Raw genomic sequence first — 24,199 nt, forward strand, 5'->3', positions numbered from 1 at the left:
TTTTTTCGCTACAAAATGGTCCCAAAGGTTTTAATTTGTTTTAAAATTGTCTATTTTACCAAAATTTTTATTTTTATTATCAAACTATCTCTAACTAAAAAATATTAAAAAAAAGAAAAAAAAACAAAAAAAAAAGTTAAAGGGAATCATGAATGGGAGGGGGGAGGGGGGAGGGGAAGAAGAGGGGAAGGGAAGGTGGAGAAGGGAAGGGGAATCCTAGTCGCCACTGCTCCTTGCCGCCGCCGTTGTCGTTGTTCCTCGTCGTTCGGTCCTTGATCGCCGCTGGATCTCGCCGCCAGATTTCGTTGTTGTTCCTCTTCTTTGCTCGACGTTGACGCCAGTAGATTTGAGAGGGTGGATGTCGCGCGCCGCTCGTCATTTCTGCTGCTCCTCCTCGTTCAGTCGCTGGTCATAGCTGCTCCTTGCCAGCCGTTTCTTCTCCTCGCCATTTTTGCTACTCATCGTTTTTGTTATTTATGTTGTTGAATTTATTTGATTTGTGGATTTTGTTAATTAGATTGATTTCTAATTATGTTCCTCACCGTTTGTTGATTTTGTTAATTTCTACTGATTATGTTTCTAATTTTATTCTGCTTCTGGTTCTGGTTTTGCTTCTGGTTGCTTGTGTTTTTGGTTCTGGTTGCTTGTGCTTCTGGTTTTGATTTTGCTTCTAATTCAATTTCATTCTGCTCGTGCTTCTGGTTGTTTGTGCTTCTGGTTTTGGTTTTGATTCTAATTTCATTGTTTCTGCTTCTGCTTCTAGTTGTTTTTTTTAATGTTTATTACATTGTTGGATTGTTGTTGTTACTGATGCTTCAATGAAGATGATGGTGGTGGTTGTGGGTTTTGGTTCAGCTTCAGCTTCTGTTCTATTTCTGGGTGATTTTGGAAAGAAGGGGGAAGGGTATTTTTGTCCGAAGGACGATTTTAAAACTAAATTAAACCTTTGGGATCATGTTGTAGCGAGAAAAAGGTTGGGGACGAAATAAATTTTCAGCCCCGATTTTAGAGACCAAAATTATACTTAACCCTTTATTTAACTATCATAGATAGATTGTCTTTAAGAGTTTTTGGCTATGGGAGTAAATTCTCATAAGAGTTAACACTACTAGAAAAAGAAAAATCACTTTTAACCTTGTTTTGTATGTTTTATTCGAGAGCTTAAATTTTAGGCTAATTTTTTTCTCTATGAAAATAAGATAAGTGATATACTTAAAAATTTTAATTGTTAATGTTTTTTAAAATTGTAGAAGGTATATAAATAGGTTAGATTTCTTAATCTCAAATTTTTCAATTTGTTCGAAATAGAAATTTGTATCTAAAATCAACCGGTGCTACATTTAAAATTAACACACTAATAGTCTATAGTCCAAAAAAACACTATTGGCAATCCAATATAAAAAATAGTGTAAATTTTATTCCCTTAAAAGTTCTCTGTTTGCGGCAACAAATTTCAATAAGACAAATTAATTAAAAAAAAAAAATCAATAGCAATCTAATGGTAGCATGCCTTGTCACAGCCTTCGTGGCTCACTAAATTTCAATAAGACAAATTAATTAAAAAAAAAAATCAATAGCAATCTAATGGTAGCATGCCTTGTCACAGCCTTCGTGGCTCACTAAAACAACCATTTAGCTAATTAGGGGTGTTCATAAAAAAACTAAAATGTGGTTAATCGGTTAAAAAATTATAATCACATTTTGGTTCATCAGTTTAATAAAACAATTTTAAAAATCATATCCATATTTTTTAGATTTGGTTAACCAAAATTAAATTAAAAAAAATCAATTTTTAACCGGTTAACCAAAACCAAATTAAATTCTCTCTTTTCTCTCTTTTCTCTTTTTTCCCTTCTCTTTCTTCTTTTCTCCCCTCTTTCTCTCCCTCTCTCTCTCTCTCTCTCTCTCACACTCTTTTCCCTCTCTCTCTCTCTCCCTCTCCCCCTCCCTTCCCTCCACTCTTCCTTTCTCTCTCTCTCTCTCTCTCTCTCTCTCTCTCTCTCTTTCTCCTCTTTCTCTCACCTATCTCTCTTTTTCCCCTTCTCCCTCTCTTTCTCTCTCTCTCTCTCTCCCCTCTCCCCCCTCTCTCTCTCTCTCTCTCTCCCCTCCCCTTTTTTCTCTCTCTCTCTTCTTCCCCTCTTTCTCCACCTTCCCTTTCTTTCTCTCTCCTTTGTCTCTCTATCCTTCTCTCCCTCTCTCCCCATGCTCTATCTCTCTCCTCTCCCTCTCTCTCCTTTACTCTCCCGCTTTTCTCTTTCTCTCCTTCTCTCTCTCTCCTCTCCCCTCTGTCTCTTCCTCTCTCTCTCCTTACCCTCTTTCTCCCCCTCCCTTCTCTTTCTTCCTCTCTCTCCTCCCCTTTCCCTCTCTCCCCTCCTCTATATCCTCCTCTCTCTCTCTCTCCCATATCTCTCTCATTTCTCCTCTCTTTCCCCTTCTCTCTCTTTATCCCCTCTCCCTCCTCTCTCTCTCTCTATCTCCCCTCTCCTCTGTTTCTCTCTCCTTTTTTCTTTCTCTCTCTCTCTCTCTCTCTCTCTCTCTCTCTCTCTCTCTCTCTCTCGCTCCTCTCTCTTTTCTTTCCTTTCCTTCTTTCTTTCTTTCTCTCTCTCCCCTTCCCTCTCTCTCCTCTTCTTCTTCTCTTCCTTCTCTCTCCTTCTCCTCTTTTCTTTCTACTCTCTCTTTTCTCTTTTTCTCTCAGCCTTCTCTCACTCTCTATCCCTCTTCTCTCTCTTTTCTCCTCTTCTCTCCAAAACGAGAGAGAGAGGAGAGAGAAGAGAGAGAGAGAGAGGAGGAGGAGATAGAGGAGGAGAGAGATGAGAAGAGAGAAGAAGGGGAAGAGAGAGAGAAGAAGAGAGAGAAAGAGGCAAGGAGAGAGAAAGAGTAAGAGAGAGGGGAGAGAGAGAGAGGAGGGGAGAGAGACAAAAAGAGAGAAGGAGAGAGAGAGAGAGAAAGAGAAGAGGGGAGAGGGAAGGAGAGAGGGAGAGGAGGGGAGAGAGAAAGAGGGAAGGGGAGAAAGAGAGAGCATGGGGAGAGAGAGAGATAGAGAAGAGGGGGAGAGAGAGAAAAGGAAGAGAGGAGGAGGCGAGAGAAAAATGAGAGAGAGAGAGGAAGACAAAGAGAGGGGAGGGAGAGAAAGAGGGGAAGGGGAGAGAGAGAGAGAGAAGGAAGAGAGGAGAGGAGGGGAGAGAAGGAGAGAGATGGAGAGAAGGAGATAAGAAAAAGTTATTCGTATCATTTAGAAAGAAAATTATTTACATTAGAAAAAATTCTTTATAGAAAATGTTGAAAAGAGATAGAAAGAAAAAGGAACGAAGCAATGGAAAGGATTTCATTATTTACAAATGTTACTTGTATCATTTAGAAAGAAAAAAATTAATTTTTAGATTAAAAAAATTCAATTAAAAAAAAGGTTAAAAATTTGGGTTTTTGTATGTAAAAAAATTAATTTGTGTAAAAACCGGCTTTTAGTTGTAAAAACTAATTTTTGGTATAAAAACCAATTTTTTGGTGTAAAAATCGGTTTTTGGTGTAAAAATCGGTTTTTCTATATAAAAACTGGTTATTTTTTAAAAATTGGTTTTTATTTTAATAATCAATTAAAAATCGATTTCAAATTTTACTAACTGATTAATAACCAATTTTATCATGTACAACTAGTTTAGTTAATTAACCAAAATTATATTTTTGATTAACCAAAAAACTAATTTGATTTTTAGATTAACCAAACCATGAACACCCCTAGCCAATAACGCGTTAGGGGAACAAATTGGCCACTATATATACATATCTATAAATGCCATTCGTGCAAAGGTATTTATCTAGTAGTTTAAAGCTTTGGAAAAAATTATACTTAATATTGGATGATCATGATATATTTTTTATGGTAAACCTGTGTTAAAGACTCGTATTAGTTTCTGAAGTTTGATCCAAACTTCAATTTGGTCTTTTAAATTTGACCTCCATAACTCGTTACCCCTAATCCTATTTCCGTAATGGCGTGCTGAGGCCTGATAGTTGGCATGTTGAACCCCATAGAAACGACGACACTGCTGTGTAACTCAAATAGCCAAAAAAAATAGTGTGATGTGTTGGTATATGCTAGAGTCTCTAAAGACATTAGTCAGGCCATCTCTCCCAAACTGCCACTCTTCCCGATTGCTGAGGTCAATTGCCATCTAACTACGAAGCCTCTGTACTACCATGGACCATATTGCCAACGCTATACATTTTTAAGAATGACCAATTTTATTTATTCATTGAATAAAATGCTAAAACTCTGACTATGAAAAATTATAATATTCATAAATTTGATCATAAAAAAATTAGAATAAAAAATAAATAAGTCTCTAACCTTTTTAAACGCGGACATTTTCGTTCTTTAAGATTGAAAAATACATTTAAATCCCTCACCTTATAAAACGCGTGACAATTATATTCCTCCGTCGAGTTGGGACTCAAAACAGTAATGGAGAATGCTGACCTAGATGGGTGAAAACTGAGCTATCCGTTTTGGTTGATGACGTGGATGGAGAACAAATTGTTAATAGACAAATTAGTCCTTATACTTCGAAACGGTCCTTTTGTATACTCCGTGGAGGACCATATGGCAGTGCTGCCACCGCTTCCGATGAACCGCCCTCATCATATCACTGGCAACAACAACTTGAAAACGACACCACCACCTACTACTTTGGGGATCCATTCTCAACCATGAGAGATCCTTTCCTTCACCAGCTCCACATCCCTCCTACTTCTTCGTCTTACTTCGAAGAACCACCGCTACCACCGCCATCGCTGCCGCCGCCTACCTTGCTTACTCCATGTTATAACTATTATGGTGGTGCACCCCTTTAACATGACATGAGATCTTTCTCCTCTTCTTCTTATAACAGTTAGCTGCAACAACTTATTCTCGAACATGATTTAGATCTCTCAGCACTAATAACACTTCTTCTTCTTGTTCCTCTTCGTCTTCAAAATTAGCCATCTCTTCCTCCTCCTCTTCTTCTCCTTCTATGCTCTCAAATGTTAACGCCATGGTCAATGCAATATCAATCCCCTCCAACAAGCAAGATTGCCATCTTCTGGACAACGCTTCCGCACTTCAGATCTCATCTCCACGCAATTCTGCTCTTAAGCGCAGGTACTCTTTCTTGTTCTTCTTATTCTTGTTGATGATGGCACCATGAATTTTGTGAAACCAAAAAGGAAAAAAACCTTATGAATGGCATACAAATTAATTAATTATTATTATTCTAAAACAAATTGTTAATGGCATCGTTTTAAAGTATAAGGACTACTATTAACAATTTGTCCCCATCTACATCATCAACCAAAACAGACAGTTCAGTCTCCACCCTTCTAGGTCAACATTTTCCGTTATCGTTTTGAATCCCAACTCGGCGAAAGGATATAATTGTCACGCACCACCACCCCCGATCTTAGTCTGAACATCTGGCGGTGGTTTGAATCAGGTGTAGAGGACGAGATCGTATTTGAGGAAAGCACCCACAAAACACCAGCGTCAAAAAAGTCGTTGTCTTGGTGTGTATTGGCAACAGTCACATCATTATTTTTTGTAGTTTTTTAAGATTTGGATAATTTTGTCTATCAAAATCCATCTTTAATAGTTACAAATTAATTTTAATTTTTTTATAATCAAATTTATTAGCATCATAATCTTTCATGGTTAGTTTTGATATTACTCTATTCTAAACTTAAATTGGATCCAGCCGAAGAGGTTAAGTTCCCACAACCGGATTTACCATGGTTCAAATACTAGTCAAGAGAAGTACCTACCATGGTTAAGTACCTGTAGTTTGTGTTCAAAGAGTTATCTCCGATAAAATCTACCTGGGTGTGAAAAAGATCATGTAAGAACATTATCCTTTGGCAAAGTCGCAAAGATGCAGTTGGCCGTTGAAATTCAGTGGTTCAACCACACAATCTACTTAATTACAGGACCCTATACATGCCACCTTTTTTATAAATTAAAAAGTCACTTTCCAATAAATTCAGCAGATCAACCACACAATCTTCGCCAGACCCGTTGAAGTGCCCTTGAATTTCAACCAAAGTAGCCTGAAACCAATAAACAAAACCTTTTTAGAATTGCAACCACAAAGCAAAGACACGTTTAGAGTTTTCACTAACCCCTTCATCATGGTGCTTTAGCCACTCTAATATAGAATTCTCAGTAGCTTTGAAGTCAGTTGAATTTATTTCCTTCATGTCACTGACTTTCTGACGTTTGGTTGTGAATTCCACTGGTCTAGATGCTACTTTATCCATTTCCAAGTCACATTTTTCCATCAAGCTGTGGTCAGAAATGTTGGCTTCACAATGCGTTTCCACTTGCTGTATTTCCGATTCGCTGTCTTTCTGAGTCTGGATGTCATCTTTGGATACACCACAGCTTTGCATTGTCAAATAAGTCTTGATGTGCTGATAAGTGACCTGCGAGATTGAAAAACTATTCAATTGCAAGCTCAACTAAGTGACAAGCATTTCAAATAGATTACAAAATATTACTGACATGCATTATATGAAAATGAACTTTGCATAGGTTTTTGATACACTCAATTTCATTCATTAATGATAAATGCTTATTAACACGAGAAAAACTTAACGGGTGAAAAAGATAATAATAAAAATCTCTATTCTGCGACGATACTGTAGAGGTATGTTTGGTTGAGGGATTTCATGGGATGAAAATTTTCATGAATAAGCTCCATGTATGAATTTACACACAAAAATCATCCATTAAAATTTCCTCCATACTTATACCCTGTATCCAAACAGTGTTAGTTACAATTTACAACTTGTTGCTGAAGTACCCAGCTGTTTCTAATCTTGCTCATTGACCATTATCCACTCTGATTGGTCATTGGATAGAAACACAACATACAATGAACCATATGTATCAAACAAACTATCAATTATCAAAGTACTCGAATAATAAAGGTAACAAACTCACATTTTCTGGCAATTCATCTTTTATAGGCTTCAGCTTATCTTTAGATCCAACCTTTAAAATAGCACCCTGAATTTCAGATTCGATCTCTTGCGTCAGTCCTATCACCTCACAGAATCTACTCCAATCAAAAGGTAATCCTTCTTGTGCAGCTTCCAACAGATATTCAGCAACAGTTTGCTCTTTTATAGGAGCTGATCTACCTGGAAAGTTCTGAGATTACAAAGATTTTGTTTATTTGAATTCATTGGTTTGGTGGAGGAAGAAGCAGGGGAAGCAGAGGGTAAAGTAAGAAGTCAAAGACACATGAACGATAAATCTGAAAGAGTGACAATAGAATAATGACATACAGCAATCATCTGAATAGAAAGACCATCTTCATGCCACATTTTCCATGCTTCAAACTTTGCTGGTGTCAACTTCTTTGAACTGTTTTTTACTGACACTGTAGATAATTTCCTTACTTCGTTATTTAGTAAATTAGCTTCCCCGTCCAATGATAAGTTTAATCCTTGTGACAGTTGCTGGATAACTCTAAGAAAATGATCTCCATATTTTGTTACTAGGTGCTGCAGAAAATAGTCAGAGCAAGTCATTTAGATAATAGAAAGAAAAAAACAGCATGCTTTGGTATGTAGACTATTGTCAAATGATTAACCAATGAAAGGATTAATCATACTGCACTCTACCATCATTGTAAATGCTGCTAAAATACCTACTACTTAATACCTATAGTACTGGCTTCCATGTAGGGGAAAAAATTCAGAGAGAATTTAATAGACACTGAAATCCAGCAGTAGAATGGTTTGATTATGATTGACTATCACCCATCAACATTCATTATTCTGACAAAACAAAATATAAAACAATAGATATTTAAAAAAAAAAAAAATAGAAACAAAATCAAGAATCAAATAATTTGTCAAAAATAATGTCTGCTTAAACTACATAAGCTTTTTTATTAAAATTGTGAAAAGAGTGTCCAATGCATCAGGGAATGGAACTCCATAAAATTATAAACCTATTAGTTCAGTTTTCATTGAAAACCAGAAAGTAAGGAAATCAGCCAGGAATAGAAACATCATGTGAACCAGCATTGAATTTTAACAAACAATGGAAAACATGAACTCAAATAGGAAAATTAATTCTAACTCTCTTTTCACTCTACCAAAAAGAATTTTCATTCCTTTGATGCAATGTGGTTGTTTATTTTGTGTTTTACCTATTTATTATTTATTAACAGAGAAAGGAAAATTACTTAAAAAGTATTCAATAGATGCCTTCAACCTTGTCAACCAGACTAAGAAAGTAAAATGGGGAAAAATTCCAATTCTTATCACAGGTATAAGGATAGAAATAAAAATAATCATTTTTGCAGCCCTTAAGCTTGAAAATACAGACCAAAATCAGGAAATTAGAAAATCTACCTGATTCACACCGTCAATGTTTGCTAGCCTTGCTTTTGTAGATGGTCTTACAAGAGTAATTTTCTTAATTGTTTGATCGCCACATATGGCATATCTACAAAGAAGGTAAAAGAGCTTTATGAAAAAACTATTGATCAAAGGAATTGCAAGAATTGGTAGCCTTAAAAATGTTTCAAAAATTAATAAAAACCTACGGAGCAGTTCCAACACTTCTTGCAAGCTTTAATCTTTCTTCTAAAAGCATCTGGTAGAGCTGTCGCTCAACCTGAATAGAGGGTTAGAATGCAAAGATCTATTGTTAATGGATGCCAAATGTATCTGTACGGCATATGACATAAAGCTAATGTATCTTACTAACAATAAATGGAAGGTAATAAGGCCACCTTTCCATGGAGCATTACCGAGGAGGAGAGGAAAAAGGTAGTTGAATAAACATAGTGCCATCGAATTACCAACCTCTGAAAACCCGTCTAAATCTGAAGTGGCCAGAGTTTTTGATTCTTCTTGTGTGCTCATATTTTCCTCTTCTCCGAGCAACTCAGCAGTCAGTGACAAAACTAAGGAAGGTTGATAATCAGGTGTAGAAGAGGCCAAAAATTGTTCTCCTTTTAAACTGACACTGATTCATGAAGAACAAATTTTATAGCTGAGTATACATTCACTTTGAAACATAATAAGATCTGGAGAAACATCAGCGCACGGTAGATGAACTTATAGACAATAAAAAGTTTTATTAATGGAATTTAAATAATTAATGTAGTCTACCCAATAACTTGAATAACCTACCTTATAGTTCTGTACACATCACTGACAGTTTCCTTCAAATAACCTGTGGATCAGTAGAAGACAATAAATTGCATCTAGTACTTTTTGGTAATGGCATTTGTTGTATAAAAGAAAATGTTCTGTCATCGTGTTAATCATAAATTATCATGCCATATGTCTTTGGATAAACCAAATGAACTATTTAAAGGAAATTCCCTATTAAAAGATCATCCTTTCAATCAAAATATATGCCAAATTCCTAATCTTTCCCATAAGAGTTGTGTCGAAAAGTATGTCATCAAAGGGTACAAGAACTTTATTCCAACCAAATAAACCAAATAGTGGCATAGACTACACTACCACAAGATATTTGGCTTTCTTCCATTTCCTAAAACCATCAAAAGATAACAGAAACTGAGTACGTTTTTGCACTCTACATACCATGAGCGATCAACTGATGCCCGAGTGCTTTCCACCAGTTTGGTGCATAAGTTTTTCCAAGTCCATGAAGGGGAAGCTTATCAAACTGGGCATCGAGAATCTTTTTCGCCTGCAACACCACAAGCATATACCATTATCAGCAGTTCAAAAAAGTATGGAAAGTACAAGGGTAAGATAATGGAGAATGTGTACTGAAAAGAACACAAAGAAATGATACCAACAAAACTAAGATCCTACATACCAAACAATGACTCTAAGTGAAATAGTACTTTTAGTTTAAATAAAATGTTAATATGTTTCTTAGCTTTAATTTTGAAAAGCTTACTCGAGACCCACGCAAGATATCAACGGGCATATTAAGACCCCATTTTCCCTTGCATGAATGAATGCAAGCCATTAGAAGAAATGCTTCTCTAGACATGTCGCGCTCCTTCTTTGAGACTGTGCAGTTATCACAGTTTCCTGCAACAAGATATGAAATAAAATATGAATATGTAACTAAATAAGTAACACGGAACATTGAAAGATAACATATTCATAACCAGGATTCAATTTATCAAGCGCAACAAGGTAATCATCAGTAGTAAAAATTACTATCTGACATGGTAGTCACTTTCAAAGTCTGAGCCTTGACACAATAAATTATGATTGCTACCTTGTGATTCAGAGTTCATAAGCTCAAAAGCTGCAGATCTTGTCCTTTCCGTCTATAACAAGTCATTATACTAAAGTACTAAACCAGAACTCTTAAGAACTAACATCTTTTCTGCTCAAATAATGATACTGACAATAGTTAGACAAATTGTATTGGTTGGTAGTAACATGTTAGGCCATGTTACACTTTGTGTGAAGGTCTAATTTGTCAGGAACCTTGGTATCAAGAGACAAGATCAATATGAAAGAACAAAGAAACAGAGTACGAAGACCATGTTTTCAATGGTGAGCAAAACCAAAGATGATATACAATTCCCACTACACAAAGAAAATTAAAAAGGGAGAAGTAAATAACATGCATCGCAAGTTAAATAGATGCAATGGATTTTACTAGGTTATAGCCCAGGGCAAGAAAAATGCTGCTTTAAGTCGAGCAAATGAAAAAGCAGGCTAATAATGTAGCTTAAGCTTTTATTTTACTAAAACTGTATGATTATATTGAAGGGTACAAGTGAAAGCCAAACCACATCTATCAGCTGGATATTGTTCCCCAAAGTGTTCAAGCAAGAACTTTCTCCTGCAAGTTGCAAGCACACAATAACGTTCAGCAGCGAGCAATGACTCCATAACAGCTCTTTTTTGGGTTTCCTGGCAAATTGGAAGCCGGAATATATTAGGCAGGAAATGGTTATAACTTGTAATGTGAAATATGCATGAAGTGGCAACTTCAATGTACACTAAACCGTAGAATATTAGCTACTGTTCCTGATATGTAAACATACTGTTTTTAGGTCTCCGCAATAAAAGTCACCCTTTGCAAAGTCACTTCTTGTGTAGTAAAGCCAACAAACAGAAGCTATACCATCTCTACCACAGCGCCCACTTTCCTGGTAGTAGCACTCAAGACTCTTAGGGCAACCATAATGAATCACTTGTCTTATGTTAGGCTTATCTATGCCCATGCCAAAAGCAATAGTAGCCACCATGATTTGCAGTTCATCCCTGACAAATAACCTAAAGAAATTTGTGAACAGTTTAGTTAGGCTTAAAAGCACATCAAAGCACACTAGCATATTCAACATAACAAAAAACACGAGGGAAGAAAAGAAGAAAATGGATATGGGAATTGGGAAGGAGCAAGCTCTGCACTCACAAGGACCATAAGGGAAATGATTCATTTGATATTCTGAAAGTACACAAGACAGAATATTAACCTATGAGACTCTTCACGAGATTTTTTATCCATTTGGCCATGGTACATTCCAGCCTCAATTCCTGCTTCCGCAAGTGACTTGGATATCTATGTAAAATAAGATCAAGCAAATATTAACAAAAGAAAAGGCCACAGTCAATCTGTTCGCGCATATTTCAACTGGAAAACTCCCAAAGAGTGCCAGTAAATAGATAAAACAGGGACACATCACTAGTTTTAGATTTTTTTTAAAAAAAAACGGAAAACATGTTGTAGAACTACATATAAAGACATCAAATTTTAGGCATTATGCCAGGCAAATATTTCACTTCAATATTGTTGCCGCCAACCTAACTATTCTATTTCCATTTCCGGTCTTACTCTCTTAATATTGAGAAAGTATCTATTACTGCTATTTTTTTTACTTGTTACTTTACTGGATAACTAACCAATTCAACTCTTTCTTCAAAAAAAGGGGGGTAACAACAAGAAAACATCTTCCACAACCACTCTGCTCTTAGGAAGCAGTGCTAGAGCATCTCGATTCGAGTCCGAGTGGCGGCATGGCATCTTTTACTCTTTTTTAATAATTTAAAATAAAGAATTAAAAAAAGATATTAATAAAATAATTAAAATTATAATAATAAAAAAGAACTTCCCCATATGAAAGAATCCATAGCTGACGCTAGTGAAGCAATTTTATAGTTATACAAATTTCTCTTATAATGTGATGGGTTGAAAGTTCACATATTTGTCTTTAATGATTAAAATATATGCCATCTGATTATATAGTACCCTGCAGAACTACTTTGAATTACTATGCCCAAAAGATAAAATTTCACAAGTGGTAAATTCAGGAAATTTGTCTCTCAGCTTATCAAATGTGTAAACTCTTCCAAGAAAAAGAACTAGAATATTACTTTCAATACAGAAACAAAAGTAGCAATCAGATGAGTTTAAGGTTCATGTGGATAGTAGTTATATAGAAGCATGCAAAATTCCCATCACATTTCAAGTATATTTACCTGCTCTACGTCCTTTATTGTTGTGCAGTAAATTATAGTTGAACCACTACTAACAACTTTTGAAATTTCTTGTACAAGTTCATCAACAAAAGATTGTCCACGGCTAAATGGCTTGACCCCATAGAAAAGATTGGAGCGATCAAATGAACCAACCAAAACATATGGATTCTTCAACTTCAGGGAGTTGATAATGTCAAATCGAACCCTGGCAGTATATCATGTAAATGACCATGACTGTGGTGTTTGTTTCATTTCACAAAATAAAGTTAAGCATATTATTGATGAAACTATGAAGTACAGGCGTACAGCAGGTAACTAAAAGAGGCATCACATAAAAACACCGAACAAAGTTTAGAATGTAGAAAGACCAATAAAGAAATATTCAAAAGAGAGCTTCATAAAAGTAAAAATACCCAACAGACATAGTAAGATTCTGTGACGATGAAAGAGTTGGCAACAACTTGGGAGATTCACTAAAAATGAGAGAGAGAGAGAGAGAGAGAGAGAGAGAGAGAGAGAGAGTGAATCAGAGAGAATAGTGCGAAATGTTCATTCTTAAGCACTAACTATTGAAACAGTGAATCTGTGCTTATATAAATAGAGGAGAAGCTTGTTCAGCAAGCTAGTGCAAAGGGTAGAAGAGTCTTACATGCTTAAGTTACTTAGGGGAATCTATCGTAGATGGCACTTGCTCTAGCTGCCTAACAGATTAGCTTAACTGTTTCTAACTCTTCTAGACTTTTACTCAGCTCACTCTATTTATGCCCCCTGAAACTGGACACTCTACTACTTTGGAGAACTGTTGCAAGTAATTTCTCTCTTAGGCTCAGAAACTTTGCTTTAGATACTGCCTTAGTTACCATATCTGCTGGTTGTTCATCAGTGGGAATATAAACAATCAGTAGCCTTCCTTCCATGACCCTTTCTCTCACAAAGAAGAGATTTAACTCCATGTGCTTTGATCTGTTATGCAACACAGGATTGTGAGCTAGCATTATAGCACTCACACTAAAGGAGATCGGGGGTCTTGTAACAGTTGCATATTATAAAGCTCCTACAATTGATCTATAGAGAGTAGGATTATCCATAGTATCACTGCCACTATATGAGAATTTGAGAGCAGAGACCATTGGAATGGAGAGAGCTCTGGTTTTGTTCATTTTGCTCTTTTGGAGGAGGTCTCAAACATATTTATCCCGCGACCCACACAATAAACCATTTGGGCGCTTTTGCACACATGTTAAGAAATAGTGCAAGTCCCCTAAATCATTGAGTGCAAATTTGCTGTTAAGAGTGATGAGCTCTTGAATGTAGAAAGGAGAAGAGTCTGTGATGATTATATCATCCACGTACATAGGGACATAGTTAACATGAGATTGATGAGTCTTGATAAAGAGAGAGGTCACACTTGGCACTGCTAAACCCCAAGCTCTTGAGTCAGGCTTTATGTGTTTCAAATCATGCCATGGTGCTTGTTTTAACGATTTGTTCAGCTTGAACACTAGCCCAGACCCATCCAAGAACCATTCTGGTTGCTTCATGTACACTTCTTTAGTGAGCACACCATTTAGGAAGAAATTGTTCACATCTAACTGCCTCAGGACCCAACCATTTGTAAGGACAAGAGCTAGAACCACCCAAATAGTTGCAGGCTTCGCAATGGGTGAAAAAGTCTCCGAATGATCAAAGCCAACCTTTTGTGAGAAACACTTGGTGGTAAGGCAAGCCTTTAACTTATTGATGCTGCCATCTAAGTTCTGTTTTACACAAAAGACCCACTTACAGCCAATGACAGTGCGGGTTGGGGGAAGAGGAACCAAGTGGAAGTGCAAGAGAGGGCTTGAAACTCTTCTTTCATTGCAGCAAACCACTGAGATAAGGCCAAGGCTTCACTTACTAACCTAGGTTCGAGGGAAACTACGTGTGTGGAAGTGTGCATGAGTGTATGGGCCAGATCTTTTAGACTTTTACTCAGTTCACTCTATTAGTCACTAACTCCTGAACTGGACAATTCATTTCTTGCCACAAACAGCACCATTTTAAAGGTTTTGTTCATCACTAATAATCTCTTTCAAACATAAGGCCTACCACTGCCAAGATTTTCCAAATGGGTCTGTAGAGTCTGTTGCCCTTGATGGCAGCGAGTGCTTGGTGGAGCCATAGGAGAAAGTTTATATCTCAAGCTTCTACGATAGAGTAGGCAGCAGTCCTTGGCAGTACTTCAGAAACAGGGAGAGGAGGTGGCGGAATTGAGCGCTTCAGTGAGGAGTGGATCAGAATCTCCATTGCTGTTATGCAATTGTAGCTCAGATTCCATAACAGAAAATTGAATAGAGAGAGAGAGAGAGAGAGAGAGAGAGAGCATATTTTTTGAATGTGTAAAATTGAGTAACTGAATTTCTGTTAGCTCTCTCTCGCTGCTTATATACAACTGTAAAGGAGGCTTGTGGGAGAAGTTACATAAAGGATAGACTAGGTATTTAGCTCATAAGTTAGTTATCCTAATCTAGCTGGCAGTCCTACCTGGCAGGGTTAGTTTGTCAACTCAAAACTCTTCTAATCTGGTTAGAGAGTTTCCTAGCTTACTCTATTAAGAGTAGTATAGCTTTTTCTTCTTTTTCGTTTTTCTTTTTCCCGAAGAAACAGAAATAAATTGTGAAAAACAATACTTCTCAGGCAACAAATTGCACTATGAATCTATGACAGAGGAGCCTTTTATTATGATTGTTCTATGCCAAAAAACAATAGTATTATATTATGTGGTTACTTTAGTCTTCACAGCTCGATCTTTTGATTTTGTAATCCTTTCATATTTCTTCAGTATTAGCCCTCATTATTTGCAGGAAGATTGAAAAAAAATGTATGGATGAGAGAGAAAAACAGATGAAATTTCTATTTACAGAGACTGAAATTTCTAGTTCACTCAAACTAGCAAAGGATGGTGATAAAGCTTCCAAGTCAAAGTAGAAAACCATAATAAAATTGTCGACAGAAAGCAGATGAAGAGGAAAATATGTAAAAGATAAAGGAGGTACATAATGTGCATCAGGATCACTGTAAAATACAGCAATGATATGCTTCTTTTTGTTTCCTTTGATAGAAGAATTTCATTAAGACAAAGAGAAGAATAATACAAGATAACTAGTAATGGTATGCTTCACTATCAGCCAAACACAAGGTACTTACTTTTCAGTAGCAGTTGCAGTTAAGCCAACAAAAGGAACATCTAGCAGAACACTACGTAAATTGTGTAAGTTCTTGTATTCCACCCTAAAATCATGCCCCCATTCTGATATACAATGAGCTTCATCAACAGCAAAAAGGCTAATTCCTTCCTTCAGCAAGTTAGACCAGAAACTGCATAAAATGAGATGAAATATAACACGAAATCACAATTAGACAAAGCATAATATGCACGAAAGTTAATGATCTATGGCATAAAATATATCAAACAATAAGAAAACTTTTGTCAAATAAAAGCATTATCATCTAAACAAAAAGAAATATACAAAAAGGATGCCACCATACAAGAAGCATTGGATTCATAACTCAACTCAAATGTTCAAGTCATAGTAAAATACACAGCACACAAACACAGAGAAAGGAGCAGGATAAGCACAACTAGAAGTAGAAGACTTAATGAACTAGATACCCAGGCATGATACCCTCCAAGACAAACAGTTTCAGGTCCAACTAATAAACTCCAAGCACTATTTTATCCCAAAAATAAAAAGAAAATGTTTAAGTTATCTAGAGTCATTCGACACGAGAGCATCAATAGTTTGTTCACTCAAAATAAGGTAAGGAACACAGCTTAAGATTATACATAGGTTTATTACAACACCTGGTAGGAACTGTGCAAGCCTTTTCCGGAGTCATGAACAAAATGTCAAATTGACCCTGCTCGGCTTTTCTCTGAACAGTGGAATCCTTCTGAGCACTTCCAAGATATTCAGCCTTGATGCCCCGCTGTTTTAAAGCCATTACCTGTTTTCCTCATTTTTTATATATATATTAGATAATCACTACTTGAACAACTAATAGCAAGGAAATGAGGGAAAAAAAAAGATGCATTTGGACTAAAATCAACTCACCTGGTCTTGCATCAATGATATTAGAGGGCTAACAACTATCCCAGTCTTTCTAACAACCAAGGGTGGTACCTGGTAACTGTTTGGAAAAGGTATAGTTTCTATCTCACTCTTCAATTTAGGTAACTAATAAATTCAAATAAGAGTGAAATATTAAGATAATGCTATTTACCACAAGGATTTCCCACTACCAGTAGCCATGACTACCAAGCAGTCCCTTTTCTCAATAATTTTCTGAATGGCATCTTTCTGATAAGGCCGAAAATCTGAAAACCCAAAATATTGCTGGAAATCCAATTTCAAACATGTCAAAACTCGGAAGCATTCAATGACCCCAAACAGTCAAATTTGATAACAACTTCTCCACAATGCACATCCCCCCCCCCCCTTTTTTTTTCCTTCTTTTTCTTTTATAAAACAGAAAAAGTCAAATCCTTTTGTTCAATACCCACCAACTAAACTCAATCACCTTTCATTTTCCTTACAAACTTCAATAATTTATTCTCTAAAAACGAAATAGGGTATCAAAATTAACAAACTTTGTCCTACAACAACGAAAAAAAAGAATAAGAAATAAAAACAGTGAACTTAGTGCAATGCACAAGAAATTTTCTGACTGACAGAAGAGAGTGCTTAGGGTACCTTGAGAACAGAGAGCATAGTGTCCATGGTGAAACTACATGCGACCTCGAAGCTCTCAAGTCTCAAGAAATGAGATATTATTTGTTCCCGCCACTTCCACTTCCACTACCACTACCACTGTACGTAAGTCTCTGAGCTTGGATAATGGGCCTCAAGGGGAATTGTTGGGCCTCATTATTGTTTAGTTTTCTTAATTTGATCTTGAATTTTCATATTGTGACCAAAATAAAAATCGCGTGATCATTTGCTCAATAAAAAACAATAAAACATGGCGTGAGCTTAAGTTCAACAACCTTTCTTCGTTAATTCATCTTCTTCAATCTTCATCCAACAAAACATTGTGCTTTTCTTCAACATCCCAACTACTTATTCATTTTCCTCCTCCTCCTTCAAACCAAAACATTGTGCTTTTCTTCTTCCTGCCGCGCTCCCCACTCCTCCACCCATTGACAAGCAGTGGGAGGCAGACCATCTCCGCCCCACAATTCCCGACGACCACACCACCACCATCACAGCTCTGCCCCCGACCACCAGTCCCAGCCGGAGTGATACCGGAGGATTTCACGAACCCCAAGGACTACCTCAACTGCGAGACAAGTTAAATGTCACCGACAGGCTCCAATTTTTTCCCCCTTTGAGCAGCCAAGTTTGATGCGGTGGAAGCGCCTCGATCCGCGATTCCACGCGCTTGGACGGCGATTCTACTATTCCCTGCCTCATCCGACGCCGGAAGCGTGAACTGAGACAAATAACTTTTCCTGAAGCGTAGAAACGTCCGATTCCACGAGGGAGAACGGGATTTTCGCTACCTTAATTATTACCCAATCATATCCTAACCTACAGCTCTACAATTTGCGATTCTAGGGTTCCTCTCCCGTTCTTGTGCTTAGGCTGCTCTGGTGCTGCGGGCGTTGCCTCTTTTGCTGCCGTCGCCCCCTCTCGTCAATTTGCTTTTGGCACGGCGGCTCCTCTCGTGCATGTGCTTCTGCTTTCCTCTGCTCCGGCGGCCTGCTTCTTCCTTCTGCTCCGCCGGTCTGCTCCGCCTCTTCTAATTTTTGTTGTTGATCAATGTGACGTTGTTGCATGTTATTGTTGCCGCTACTATTTATAAAAGTTTTTGTTATTTAAATCAAATTATTGGCTTGGGCATGATCATCGGATGTCTATATAAACTAAGAGGAATGCTAGGGGCCAGCAATTTTGTGATTTGTAGCCATCAAATAGCCATCAATGATGGTTTTAATAGTGTGAGATTGGTGTGAGATTTCATCCAATGGCTCATTTTTCTTTGCTGGTTACATGCTGGCCAGAATTTAACAAAGTTGTTGGCCCCCTAGACTTTTCCTTAAACTAATATGAGTTTGATAGTTTAACTACTGTTTGCAATGAATACACTAAAATTTCACCAAAATACTGTGTTTTCTTAGTGAATGTGTAGAGGTAAGCAGGGCATTATATTTGTTCTGGTTTCGGATTTTGTGCTTTTTTAGGAGTAAATATCAAATTCATTTCTTTGAATTAAAAATTTATTTTGGTTATAATGATTTTTGCTGCATTTTAACTACAATTATGGAGTTTTATTGGGTTAAGACATTGAGCATATATTGATGGGTGTTTAGTGTTTACAGATTTTGGGCAGATAATGTGTTTAAAGATGTTTATCTTTAACCAACTTTGGTTGGTAGAATAGTTAGCTCACTCACCTGCTTAAGTAAGGGTTGGGGGTTTTGACTCTCACCTTGTATATACAGCAATCCATTGGCAGCATACCCCAAATGAAGCTCACATCCTCATGGGAAACAAAAGAAAAAATCATGTCCATCTTTTGATCACTTTAAATAGAAGAAGGAGAAGTTTGATGTATTAATTCTGAGTTTCTTCTCCACTTTTTTCATTGTTGGAAAAGTCCACATTAGAGTTCCATTGAATGTTTACTTGGTTGATACATTCAAGTTGGACTTCATTTGACAATTATGTTAGTTACAGCAGAGGCACTTTCATTCATCATGCCTTTTTCAGTATTTCTCTATTACAGATGCTTACAATGGAGGCTTGGATGTTTCTGTTGTCCTGTTGTATGCAGATGTCCTTCCATCTACAATGCTGCAGACCAGATCTATTACATCTATTCTCTAGATAATTGTAGCAGGGAGACCTTCCTAGAAAAGGATGCTGATTTAAGTCAAGATGTAACTGGCTTTTACTTTTTTAAGATAATCGTTGTTTCCCGATTTGAGTAGTTTTGATTTATTTCAGTTTTAATTTTGTTTGAGCTTGCTTGAATTACTTTTTGGTTTAAGTGTTAATGTCTTGAAATATATATGTGTTGTGTGTTTTATACTCATTTTGAACAAGTTGCATATCATAATCTATATTCTATAATGAATTTCAAACCATGTTCTTCTGCCATTTTTGTGATATCAATTGTAATCTTAACTTTCCAGACCTTTTCTTCTGATCTGCATGGATATTACATACTAATAATGCTCAGCTACCAATACAACTCTACTAGGATACAAATTGTAAATTATCCTGCTAAAACAGTGCTAATCACACCACCCTTCTCATATCAATAGCCACTATGTAAGACATTATAAAGTTATATAGCAATTTGACGTGGGAGCTTGTGTATTGAGCTGTCCTTATTTAATCTCTGTTATACTTTAATTGCTGAATTGGATTTTGTCCAAAACTCAATTAAGAGTGTTAACACACACACACACTCTCTCTCTCTCTCACATCTCTAGAAATTTATTGTTTTATACCTTAATTGAAAACTAAAACTTATTTTGAACATTATGGTTTTGTGTCAAAACATCCTTTTTTAATCCTAAAATTTTTTAAGGGTAAAATATTCTCTATGGTGAATATTTGATTCTATGTTGGTATCATTTTCCTGATTACAATGAAATATGATTTTAGGACCTTGGCAGATGAAGGTGTTGCGTCTCGGATCTGCACTTCGAAAACCCTTGCATCCAAGGTAACTGACCTAGCTATTCCATTTGTTCATCTCTGTAGTTTCTTTTAAAGGTTTAGAAAAAAGGTAGAGGAGATAGTATTGGGTAATACATAAAACAACTATTATGTTTTGCTTGCAAATTTTATTGCTCATGGCATTGGGAATCATGCATTTTGTTTGTTGGATTGTTCATGATTTCCTTGGCATATATTTTTTAGTTTATACTTGACAATCCTTATAAATTAGCAAGTTTGGAGTATGTGAAAGTTTATTATGTTTGTTTACTATTCTTTCTTAAAAAAAAAAAAATTTGCTATTATAATGTATATTATCTTGTCATGTCTTGACTTTGATTACTCCTTGTGCTCAGGTTCAAGTGGTTAGTCACCATCCTGCTGGTGGATTTATTTCAATTTTAATAAGGCTGTTTTCATATTGGAGCTGATACCACGCTGTGAGTGATCTTAGTAATTTTGGGAGGTGATAAAAAGATTGGTAATGAAGAAGTTGAGTGGCTTATTTGGTCCAAGAAGCAGAAAGCTTCGTAGGGTTTTCAATGGCCTTTGTGCGGTGGTTGTGTTTTTCTTTTTTTACAACCGAGAAGATATTCTTCATAACCCGCTTCTTAGGCAATCTGCAAATTTGGCAAAACACCACCTGCCTCCGAATTCAATATCGAGATATAGGTATTCTCACACTGGGGTTACTCACCGTAGAATGGTTGAAATTAGCCTCAATAGTTCAAGTATAATTAGTGAGCCTTCAGACACAGATTTGCCTGCAGCTATGCCAGGAATGTGTAATGGGTTGCGAAACCATGCTGGTTATGCTACCCATTGTGATTACCTAAAGGCCAATCCGCAGTGTTCTTCGGATGGATATCTTGATTACCTGAGGTTTTTCTATTGCACATGTGGCAGTGTCAGAGTTCTTGGTTATCTAGTATTGGGCGTGTGGCTTGCTGCTTTGTTTTATCTTTTAGGTAACACTGCGGCTGACTACTTTTGCCCTTCTCTTGAGCATCTCTCAAGGCTCTTGAAATTGCCCCCGACTGTGGCTGGGGTCGTGCTGCTTCCTCTTGGTAATGGTGCACCTGATGTGTTTTCCAGTATAGCATCCTTTGTGGGTACTGAAACAGGTCAAGTAGGTCTTAACAGCGTGTTAGGTGGAGCTCTATTTGTTACCTGTGTTGTTGTTGGAGCTGTTTCTCTGTGTGTTTCAGATAAGGAGAGTCAAGTTGATCGCAGATGCTTTATAAGGGATGTTAGTTTCTTTCTAATCACTCTTATCTCGCTGCTAGTGATTTTGGTTGTAGGTAAGGTGAGCGTTGGAGCAGCCATTGCTTTTGTGTCGATTTATGTTGTTTATGCATTCATTGTTGCTGCCAATGAGATATTACGTAAACATGCACATAGTTTGAAATTGGATGTTGTCATGCCGTTGCTTCCTGTCCAGGGAAGCATCTTCTCTATGGGATCTGAAGAGGATACTTCTGTCTATAGCCCTTTCCTTGACTTAGACACCGAGAGTGATCCACCCCGGTTACCTCCTTCCTTGCCTCAATGGATGTGGTCTTCAAACGTGGCAATATATTCAAACCAGGCAAATAAAATTCATATGTTAGATGATGAAAGGCCTCCTTGGGGATGGAGTGATCAGCCCACTGAAAACAACAGGTCTTTCTCTGTTATGAAACTTCTTTTGCTGCTGGAGGTGCCATTGGCAATTCCTAGACAGCTTACAATTCCGATGGTCAATGATGAAGTCTGGTCTAAGCCATATGCTGTGGCCTGTGCTACATTGGCTCCCATTCTCCTAGCCTTCTTGTGGAGCACACAAGATAGTGTGAGTTCTTTGAGTGCAATACTATCTTATTGTATTAGTATTGCAATTGGATGCACCCTTGGTATTCTGGCATATAAATATACAAGGCCTGATCATCCACCACGTAGGTATCTAATTCCTTGGGTTCTTGGAGGATTCTTCATGAGCATAGTGTGGTTCTACATAATTGCAAATGAGCTTGTGGCTCTATTGGTTGCATTTGGTATAATTTTTGGAATTAATCCATCCATCCTTGGATTAACCGTATTAGCATGGGGAAATTCTATGGGTGATTTGATGTCAAATGTTGCATTAGCATTGGATGGAGAAGACGGAGTTCAGATAGCCGTATCTGGGTGCTATGCAGGTCCTATGTTCAACACACTTGTTGGTTTGGGGATCTCATTGCTTCTCGGGGCATGGTCAAAGAAACCTGCATTGTTTGTGGTGCCGGAAGACAGTACCTTATTTTACACACTGGGATTTCTTATCGCTGGACTGCTATGGGCGCTTGTTGTTTTACCTCGCAACAATATGCATCCTAATCGAGTACTAGGAATTGGTCTCATCGGCCTTTATTTGGTGTTTCTTTCGTTCAGGTTGTGCACTTCCATGGGCCTCATAACAGTTGATGGTTCAAGTTGAACTTCTCACATTTGAACGATGTTGCCGCCAATATAGGTGGTTTGAGCATCCCTTTGAGCCTTGATGCAATCTGCTATGATTTCTGTCCTGCATCTGATAGGACCCTCAAAACTTACGGAATATATAAATTGGTAGTCATATGGCAGGAATAAGTTGCAGCCCCTATTGAAGGCCATTGTTGTATATGGAAAACACTATTATGTAGTCATCAGGCGAAATAGAAGTAGGTAGAGTCTATTTGCATTTACTGGGAAAAAGAAATGTACATCATCTCCTGGAACCGCGTACTGCACAGAATGGAATAATAATGACTCTGTTCGGGGCATTTGGCATTTCGTATGCTTAAGAAATCTGGTATTAGATTATGTGATAAATAACTTAAAAATAGAACATCTGTCGGAATTTTATTTTTGTTTGTGTTGACAAGATGAGGAATTTATAGTGTTTTATGGATTTCTTTGCAGAGATCTTTTGTTCTTCATTATGATTGGCCTTTTAATTAAACTTCATTTGTCTTGAGCAAGAGTTAGAGAACTGGACTGGTTGAATAGCTAGATTTTTTAGGCAGATAAGTAGGGTGTTACTGTGTTAGGTTATCCTTCCTGATTCTCCTTATCTTTGTTTTTATAGTTTATTCTTTTTTAAAATTTATCATATTTCTAATTCAATATAAATTACTTTAATCTTAAAAGATATTTTAATTTATAAAATTAACTCTAAAAAGATATAATTATAATTTTAGCTCTTTCAATTTTTTTTATTTTTATTTTTTTGTTAATAATATAATAGTCTAAAAAAAATAAAATATACTAAAATAAAATAAAGTTCTTAGCCCAAATATTTTTTTACTCAGCTGTAATATCAAATACTAACAACAATTGTCATCCAATTTAAAATGGGTCAACTGGTTCTGGCAAATAAAAATATTCTCTTCCTTCTCATTTATGGAGCTTTAAAATTTCAAACATATATTTTTGGTCTATATCTTGTCATTGGAACATTGAAACTCCGAGTTAAACCCCAAAGTAGTCCCTAAGATTCACAAATTGCACCGATTTAGTCCCTGACTTCCCAATTGCACCATTTATATTCTTGAGATTGGAAAAAATGCACCTAGTGAGTCCCTTCTCCCTTTTCCATTGAATCTCCTTCCCGGCGGCAATGATGTGGCATTTTTTTGCCACGCTGGACTATGGAGAACGGCGTCGTATTAGTATTTTGGCGCTAAAAAATAAAAACGACGCCGCTTCATTCACGAAGGAGTTACCAAAACTTATACCCCCCATATTCAAAGACTTCGTCACTTCATCTTCTTCATCACATTTGAACTGAAAGCTCCATAGCCTGGGTTCTGGTAGTCCTTTGAGGTTTTCTGTGGTAAGACAAATTGGAGAGGTTCGAAACTTGCTCATCGGTCGTTCAAAATCGGGGAAGGAAGGAGCAAAGCTTCCTCGTGAATCCCGTGACACAGAGGTAGACATGCAGTGAATAAACTATTTTTTATTTATCTTTTATAGAGTTAAGGTATCCATTGTTGTGAGTTTGAGTTGGAAATTTTGTG

At 36.9% G+C, this 24,199-nt stretch overlaps 2 protein-coding genes across 8 annotated transcripts; one reads left to right on the forward strand and one right to left on the reverse strand.

Annotated features, from left to right (window-relative positions):
- Positions 1-5,815: 5,815 nt before the first annotated feature.
- LOC107617274 (uncharacterized) lies at positions 5,816-17,440 on the reverse strand. Its single transcript, XM_016319007.3, has 19 exons — positions 17,208-17,440; positions 16,738-16,850; positions 16,569-16,644; positions 16,319-16,461; positions 15,661-15,831; positions 12,475-12,679; positions 11,472-11,557; positions 11,040-11,271; positions 10,782-10,905; positions 9,929-10,065; positions 9,604-9,712; positions 9,184-9,226; positions 8,854-9,016; positions 8,592-8,662; positions 8,398-8,491; positions 7,321-7,539; positions 6,974-7,183; positions 6,151-6,453; positions 5,816-6,078 (listed from the first exon to the last, which is right to left on the reverse strand). Exons 1-19 carry the CDS (start codon positions 17,232-17,234, stop codon positions 5,953-5,955), a joined length of 2,652 nt encoding a protein of 883 aa, XP_016174493.1. The 5' UTR covers positions 17,235-17,440; the 3' UTR covers positions 5,816-5,952.
- Positions 17,424-22,963, forward strand: LOC107617276 (cation/calcium exchanger 4). 7 transcript variants are annotated; one of them, XM_088498083.1, is made up of 5 exons: positions 18,099-18,239; positions 19,291-19,396; positions 20,130-20,190; positions 20,540-21,489; positions 21,625-22,963. In XM_088498083.1, exons 4-5 carry the CDS (start codon positions 20,668-20,670, stop codon positions 22,636-22,638), a joined length of 1,836 nt encoding a protein of 611 aa, XP_088354209.1. In that variant the 5' UTR covers positions 18,099-18,239; positions 19,291-19,396; positions 20,130-20,190; positions 20,540-20,667; the 3' UTR covers positions 22,639-22,963. The 7 variants fall into 7 exon arrangements, with proteins under 7 accessions (XP_088354207.1, XP_016174496.1, XP_088354208.1 ...); XM_088498084.1 differs by having other exon boundaries at positions 18,104-18,239; positions 19,243-19,396; XM_088498081.1 differs by having other exon boundaries at positions 17,424-18,239; positions 19,227-19,396; positions 20,540-22,963.
- The last annotated feature ends 1,236 nt before the right edge of the window (positions 22,964-24,199 follow it).

The sequence above is a fragment of the Arachis ipaensis genome, chromosome B9 (genome assembly GCF_059453495.1).
Source record: "Arachis ipaensis isolate K30076 ecotype BB chromosome B9, ASM5945349v1, whole genome shotgun sequence".
In the NCBI taxonomy this organism is placed as follows: Eukaryota; Viridiplantae; Streptophyta; class Magnoliopsida; order Fabales; family Fabaceae; genus Arachis; species Arachis ipaensis.

Excerpts from the sequence above, each read along its gene's own strand:
- LOC107617276 (XM_088498081.1), top strand. The coding sequence starts at position 20,668 with ATGAAGAAGTTGAGTGGCTTATTTGGTCCAAGAAGCAGAAAGCTTCGT.
- LOC107617274 (XM_016319007.3), bottom strand. The coding sequence starts at position 17,234 with ATGGACACTATGCTCTCTGTTCTCAAG. Across the intron at positions 16,645-16,737 it reads GGTAGTGGGAAATCCTTGTG|TTACCAGGTACCACCCTTGG; the intron begins GTAAATAGCATT and ends TTTTCCAAACAG. Across the intron at positions 9,227-9,603 it reads GCATCAGTTGATCGCTCATG|GTTATTTGAAGGAAACTGTC; the intron begins GTATGTAGAGTG and ends ACTGATCCACAG.